The sequence below is a fragment of the Blennius ocellaris genome (genome assembly GCF_963422515.1).
Source record: "Blennius ocellaris genome assembly, chromosome: 8".
Lineage (NCBI taxonomy): Eukaryota > Metazoa > Chordata > Actinopteri > Blenniiformes > Blenniidae > Blennius > Blennius ocellaris.
Genome location: NC_137657.1, coordinates 17,534,522 through 17,542,579, shown reverse-complemented (window position 1 = coordinate 17,542,579; position 8,058 = coordinate 17,534,522). Strand labels below are relative to the sequence as shown.

Below are 8,058 nucleotides of genomic sequence, written 5' to 3'. Positions count from 1 at the left end.
CTTTGATTATATCTTTAGTAGTCATCATTTTACAATTCCTAGTTATTAAGGATGACGAAATGTGGATGTTACCAAGCAGGATCACTTTCACAAAGATCATCAACGGATTTGGTGTCCTGCAGGAAACCTCAACAACTGATCATAAAAACGGGATTGTGTCCAGTGGAGGCTGTAGTGAGGTGGGCAGCAGTCAAACTCCCTACAAACACAGCTTTCTTATCGGACATCCGTTCAGTTCAACTATCACTTCTGTAAATGAAACAGAGATGATTAAAACACAACAAGGGGCAGAAAGGTTTCCAAGGTTGCAGTTGAAATGGGGAACTGGTTAAAATGCACATAGTTTCTCTTTGAACCTTGTGGCAATCAGTGACCTTGATTTGTAAAAGCATAGGAACGTGCATTAAGTCTCTGTTCTGGCAGTGGAAAATTCACTATTACAAAACTTCCGTTTTCAGAGAGTTTCACAATCCTTCAGTTTAGGACAAATACCCCCCCAAAGTAAAAAACAAAACAAGTAAGTTTAATTTTGTTCATCATGTAGTTAAAGGAAACAGTTTTGTTTAATCAAATAAAAAACAAATGCAAGTAATATAACAATTTTACAACTTCATCTATTGATGATGATTGTCACTGAGAAACTTCCTCAAGTGTTGTTGCAACAAAAAGACAAAAACAGAACCACGGAGGAGAGGAACAGTGACTGAAGCAGAAATCCACCAACGATCGCTGTGAAGACCCAAGAGAAGGAACGGCTCGACAGAAACGGGTAAATAAGATTGAGCACCTTTAAATATTTCGAAACAATACATTTAGAATGCTGCATTATCACAGATATTTTTTGACTGTCCTTAGAGACATAAATAATTCAAGTGACATGTTCATGAATGCAAAGGATTCAAACTGAAGGTTGTTATGTCTGCCCTCATAAGCAATTATGGAATAAGACAACATGCAATATCCTGTATGTGTGATGTCAAGAGCTGACTTTCCCTTGATTGAATTTCTTCATGTGTTTTCTGCATCTTTTGTACTAAAGTTTGGTCCGAGGAGCACATCAGGGCACTGAATCAGGATGTTTGTCTTCATCTGGGCAACTCTGCTTTTCTCTGTGAGAGGCAGCCATGCTTACACTGGTATGCATTAACTCCCTTGTTAATTCATTCAAATGCAGCCATGGTTTTCTTACAAGTAATATTTATACATAATTTGCAAATAGAAGTACTTTTGTTAAAACCACTAGAGCAACTGTCTAAGTACTGTTCTCAGAAGCTAATCAAATTGTTAGTTTTTAACCTGGTGCTAGCATGGTGGGTAGAAGGCATACATTTCAATTAACATACAGGATGAAAGCATCGAGAACATTTCAAGTATATGAAGATCACGCACAGCAATGTGTTTTCTAAAGTAATTTCTCTGCAAAAAGAATGTACCTGTTGACTACAAAAATGCAGATTAAAGAAAATGAATATCATTTGGAAATGTGAGTACTCTGTTGAAAAAAATAACAAAGATTGTGGGATGTAAAGTAGTTTTAAATATAAGGACATTTGACAATGAGAAAATAATGAATCAAGTTTATTCTTTGTACTTTTAAAGACAACTTGTTGAGGATCATCAGTTGTGTAAATATAGTAACAGCATTACAATGTAGAATTTAATACAGTTGCAAGAAAAAATAGTGTTAAACTCACAACTGAATTGTTTTTATTGAACACGGCATGTAAACCTTCACAGTTAGTATGGGCAAAAGCATGTAAACCTTTAGATTTGATTACTGTTTTACTCTGCTTTGGCAGTGGTTCGCTCAAACAAGCTTTTCTCTGTAGTTGCAGATCTCACTTTCACGATGGTCGTGAGGACTTTTGGGCCATTGCTCTTGATAGAACTATTTCAGTTCAGCAATATTCCTGTGCTATCTGGTGGAGTCACTCTCTTGATGTCATGCCACAGCATCTCAATGATGCAGTTTGTCTTTCCACGGACTGATGAACATCAAGGTGTTCAAAGATACTTTTTGTGTCTATTTACAATTCACTTCTTAATCGTAGGAGAGCTCAGAAGAGTCACACTAGCTGGACTATACGCTACTGACTCTCAACTCCGAGAAGCTCTGAGTGAAGTCATTAACCTCGGGATTCACACACTTAATTCTTGCACTACCAGCCTGTATTGTGAACGTTAATCAGCTGTGTTCAATGAAGACATGAAAATCTAAAATTGTTTGTTTCTTCCCTGGTTTAAGAAATGTGCAAAACTGGGATTTTTTTTGTTTTTTTTAATTGCGAAAATTCAAACACCAGTAAGAGCCTTCGAAAATACAGAGAATATTATTGCAACAGTGCAACACAATCCTGTATTAGATTAGTGGTTACTGTCAAAAACTACCTTTCTGTTTGTGTGTTTTGCATTAACAGGTACATCTGTGGAGCAAGAAACAAGCTGTGACAGAGGTTTCTGTATCACTCTCCCGATAGAACTCACAGCAGAAGCTGGACTCTGCGTTGTGATGCCATGTTCTTTTAGTAAACCATATAGTTTTAATCCCTTACACGCAGTTTGGTACAAATGCTCCGAGTCTAAAAGAAGATGTGGGGACGCTGACACAATTTTCCACTCTAACAATGACAACAAAAAAGCTCAGCCTGGTTTCCGTGGACGAGTGTCACTGTTGGAACCTGTCATGAGTCAACTTAACTGCAGCATCATGATTAATGACCTGCGGGGGTCTGATTCTGGAGCATATCAGTTCAGAACCAATGGTTTCTATAATGGATTCCAATTCACTCCGAAACCCCTCATCTCTGTTACTGGTATGAACACTTCGACTTTACATTGCATGAATTCATTTTGACAGTTGTTGAACTTTGTGGGCTGAAATGCCTTTCGATGTTCAGGCTGATGACTTGAATTGATGTGTTTCCTTCAGATCTCCATCAGAAGCCCACAGTGGAGATTCCGCCACTGACGGAGGGACTAGAGGCCACGCTGACCTGCACTGCTCCAGGTCTCTGCTCGGGATCTGTTCCTGAGATCATCTGGATGTGGAGCGGAGCAGGAGGATGCATCTCAGGAAACATCACCACTTTTAAGACTGAAAAACTGAGTGCCATCGCAAACAGGCACAGCTCAACGCTGACCTTCAACTCCTCAGCTGAACACCATGGTACCAATATAACCTGTAGGATCAATTTCTCAGGGGATGTAACCACAGAGGAGTCTGTGACTTTGAATGTGACCCGTGAGTACCACCTGAAATATTTACGAAGATCTTCTGAAATGTCTCGAATGCTCCTGACATAGTCTTTGTGGCGCTATTTATGTAAGTGTGGTTGATTTGTTCCTCCCACAGACATAGAGGAACTTGAAATCACCGGAGATGCAAGTGTGAAAGAGCACGAGACACTGAATTTAACTTGCAGTGTTGAAAGTTTTCCTCCATCGCAAATCACTTGGATGAAATATTCTGACCAAATCGTGCAAAATGGAACGGAAACTTTTCTGCTGAACGACACCTCAGATGACTTTCTGGATGATGCAGAAGCCTCTCAGCAGGAAATAAGTGGGAGGGGCTTCTTATTAATTTCTAACGCGACAACCAGAGATTCTGGAGAATACGTTTGCATTGCAAATTATCTCAACAAGACCATTATAAAAAAAATCAACGTGACAGTATTATGTGAGTAAACTAAATGCATTTATTAGTTTGTTTGTTTTTTTATTTATGCCATTGTTTTCAGTTGTTGAGAGGAATCCCAAGTAGTTTGGAAAAATCTTTCCTTTCAATACATGGATGGATCTGACGATCTCAGGATCAAGGCATTTCTGTTCAGTGGCATGAAAAATTAAGAGAATAGTGCCCTCAAGTGGCCGCATATTATAAAAACACCGATCTCGCTAAACCCTTCATGAAAATAGAGGAACTGCTGTCATTGGGTGTGATCTACATATTTTTTCAGGTTCCTTATTTTATCACAAGGTTGCAATAAGTGCACATACTGAATGTATAAAGAAACGCACATGATCTGTGATTGAACTACACCTACACTCAATTTTCAGGTTTTGCATATACTACATATGGTATATTTAGACACTGTATATTCAGTACATATAATGTCTGCCACAACCCAAAGGCATGGATGCCTGTTCAGCTGGTAAATTACCCTAATTTACCCTCGATTGGATAAAGCAAGAATATAGGGTGGATGAATAGATAGTTGTATCTAGTCGACGGTAAAATGTTGTACTTCATGTGGTATGTTTGGATTTAAAGCCGTTTATTTTCACAATTATGAAATATCTGTTTTTCACAAAACCACAACTCTCCATTCCTCTATGTAATGACTAAATGACTAAATTGTGCTCTGCAGATAGAAGAAACCTCCAGATAACAGGTAATATAAGAGTCATAGATGGAGATATTCTGAACCTGACCTGCAGCGCAGAAAGTTTCCCGCCATCTCTAATTATTTGGGCTAAACTTGGTTGCAACACGACCCTGAACTACGACAGTGGATCAGCCTCACTTGTCCTGCCCATGACTGTGGAGGATTCTGGACTGTACATCTGTATAGCAATATATCTGGGCACAACTACCACTGCATATGCTGATGTTGCTGTGACATGTAAGTAGACATCAAGTAAATATGAGTAGATATGACATTTGTGTTTATTTGACAATTAAAACTTGTCCTGCTGCTGCGTTTACAGACATTCATAGGAGCTCCAGATGTGAGCTTCAATCAGAGGTTCTGACTTGTGTTTGTATCAGTGAAGGGTTTCCTTTACCCACCATCAAGTGGCCGCTGTTGAACAACCACACCGAGTACTCCGTCATCACCACTGTAACAAACCACACCATCAATAGTACTGTCACCCTGACTGTAAAAACCAAGGGAAACACAACTGTTGAGTGTGTCAGCGGAAATGAAAATGGGGAAGTTACGAAAACCCTCCCCATCGAAATAAAGCTGTCAGGAAAACATGGTAGGCTCTATGTTCTCCGCCTCAGCACTTGTACTTGTGACCACAGTGTTAGAGTAGAACCACTTCAGTGCTGTATTACCTCACAATGACCTTTGCTTTCAGGACAGAAATAGTTGCGTGTGTGCCATATAAACTAACAAGGCTTGAATCCATCTGATTCTAGATCCAGCCAAACAAGAAGTCGTTTCATGGTTGGAACTCATCATCGCATTTTTGATTGGTTTTCTCCTTTCAGCAATCATTTTCTACTTGGTCATGAAGTGTTACAGGTACACCTTCAAATTCATTAAATGATTACCCAGTTTTAATTGTGACTAATGGTTTTATGTGGATGTTGTTGTTTTTTTATTTTTCTTTAACTATTTTCAACAGAAGAAAGCAGAAGAATTCTGGAAATTTGGATGAGACTGTGGAATTGGTGACCAACAACAACAATCCACTGGTAAATTGTCACAATTTTACATGTGTTTTCTGCAGAATTGTCACAATAGTATGAGACATTGATTAATGCCTGGACAGGTTCTTGTTAAGCATTTCATCAAATGCTGTTTTACTGCAGGACGATGGGGAACTATTTTAGATTTGCATGTGTGGTTTTCGCTGTTCATTTTTGTCTAAAATGAGGAACTCACCAGCATTTGCAAATCATATCATTTGAAATGCTTCAAGGCAGTACATCAAGCAGAAGTTGGGAGTGTTGGTCGGGGGCCACAACAGAAAACCAATGAGCAAATATAAGCCTTTCTAAAGACTGTGCATTCGAACACAGTCAACAATATGTTTTCTTCTTCTTTTTTTTTATTAATCACCAGCATTCCCTCTTTGCTGTTTCATGGTAAAATAAAAGGAAGTTATAAAAGATTAAGGATGTCAGGGTTTTCCTCTTATTTCACTTTAAATTGCAGAAATTGAATTAAAATGTTCTTTTTCTGCCTAACAGTTCACTGATCAGTCGTCCATTGGCTACTTAAGAAAAAAAGAAAAAAGACTAAGATAAATTTGGCAGCCCTCCAATAAACAAGAGGTAACTTGTGGGAAAATAAAGTTCCTCAAACTAACTACTGTTAAAAATTGTGGTGAACCATGCTCACAACAGTGGGCATGGCTTGGAAGACTGATTGCTGTCACTTTCTTTACAGTTAGATTACAGCCAAGCAGTAGAAGACAATCATCCCTACGACCAGGAGGAAGCAGATGATGGAAGTGTGGCTGCAGAGAAAACAACCCCTGAGCTCGACAGTGGCTCAAAAGATGTGGAGTACGCCAATATTGACTTCTCCCTGTTAAAGAGAAAGAGTCTTGGGGACGGAGTTCGGGGGGACGAGAGCACAAAGACGGAGTATGCTGAAATCAAAAAAGAAGTAAAAGTAGAAGGGGAGGAAAGTGGAATGCTGGAGGGCAAGGAAGAGGAAGTGGGGAAGGAGGTTGAGGAGACAAGAAGCTGTCTTCCAGAGGAGGAAGCTGCTGAGACGGAGGCCGTGTACTCCAACGTGAAGGAAGTAATGGACGAGATCTGAAGACTGTTCCATCGTTCAGCAGCCAGAGAGTACAGGTCTCCTGATTTCATCGGATAAGACAGATTCATGTAATACACTGATGGTGGATTGAACTTTTAATGAACTGATGGCTATTTCTATAGTTTCTACCATGAAGCTGGGACATTTTACCAAAGATGTCTGTCTGGAGTTTAAGCTACTTTGCTTCACTGCATTTCAGCAAAGAACTGTTTGTAAAGATTATATACTGTATGCACGTGTGGTATTTTTAGATCTGTCTTGTATAAAGCGCTTGATGTTTATTGGCACTTGCTTTAAAAGCTCTTGTGGTGGGTTTATTATGGGATTACCGTGTGGACGGTCATTTTATATCAGAGACTTACAATACTTCCATAAATCACGAGGATCCAAGTATCGTTAACCTTTATGCTTAATTAGACTGAACTAGCTATTTACTACAATGTCAAGCTCTTGTACTTTCAGTTTCATGCAGGGTTTACACATAGGCAAGATGTGTTACAAATATAATTTTCCCATCATATGTGGCACATTCCTGTTATTCTTTATGCAATGTAACGCATCTGAATACGATTCTTAAATGGGTGTATTGATGCATGACATTCTTGATATTCGTGTAGGTTTTTGGCTGCCAAAAAAACTTCCACGAACATCAAAAATTGCCAGGATTCGTGAAGTTTACTTGTGATGTGCTGTCACGCGTAATTAAGCGTGACAGCATTTGTAATATAGTCTTGATGGTTAGGGTCTTCAACATGGCGACATGACTGTATGAGCTTCGCTCAGTTTGGCTCTGTTTGCAGCATTCTCGTCCTCTCTGCGCAACTCTATGGCGTAGAGCCCTAATTTGCATGCCAGAACAAACCATCTTTGGATGTGGAATGAGGTGGAGTGATATGAACTGTTTAGTAGCTGATGCAGTCTCGGACCTGCTTTGACAGCCTTAACACACACATAACCCATACGAAAATCCCCCTGATTTGTGACAGATTATTTATAGAAAGTGACGATGTGCAATAAACTCTTACTTCTTCTTAGTCCTCCATATTGTTGACATTTTTGTCTTGTCAAGCATTTAAAACTGTCAAAACCACCAATTTCCAACTTTAAGTCGAATCAAGTTGTTTTGATAAACAAGATTAAAATTAATAATAATGATGACGATGGTGATGGTGATGGTGATGGTGATGGTGATAGTGATGGTGATCATGATCATCATCATCATCATCATATAGTGTTGTAGTAGATTGATGGATTGTGTGTATGCTTGCTGTCAAAAATATCTACCATTTTATCCCATTAGACTAAAATTATAATAATATCCTTGGTTGTGTGTCTGCATTATGCATCAGATCATACTGAGATGGTTTCCCACCTGACACCACTGTTCTTTCATTTATTATGGTGAAATAGTGTAAAGTCAGGTCTTGGTTAAAAAACGACAATTAAAAATAAAGGAAGGTAAATCTTCTCTCAGCTCAAAGCGCTGCAATAGGCTTAGATGGGCATTTTATGTTGACTGTACAGTATGAATGAGGAAATGAAATGCAGCGTCAGA

At 39.0% G+C, this 8,058-nt stretch overlaps 1 protein-coding gene across 1 annotated transcript; it reads left to right on the top strand.

Annotated features, from left to right (window-relative positions):
• Positions 1-59: 59 nt before the first annotated feature.
• Positions 60-6,503, top strand: LOC308133217 (myelin-associated glycoprotein; the record flags this gene model as incomplete). Its single annotated transcript, XM_080500518.1, has 9 exons — positions 60-174; positions 2,418-2,813; positions 2,930-3,241; positions 3,353-3,679; positions 4,371-4,625; positions 4,711-4,986; positions 5,150-5,255; positions 5,359-5,428; positions 6,126-6,503. 9 exons carry the CDS (start codon positions 60-62, stop codon positions 6,501-6,503), a joined length of 2,235 nt encoding a protein of 744 aa, XP_080356644.1.
• Positions 6,504-8,058: the final 1,555 nt, after the last annotated feature.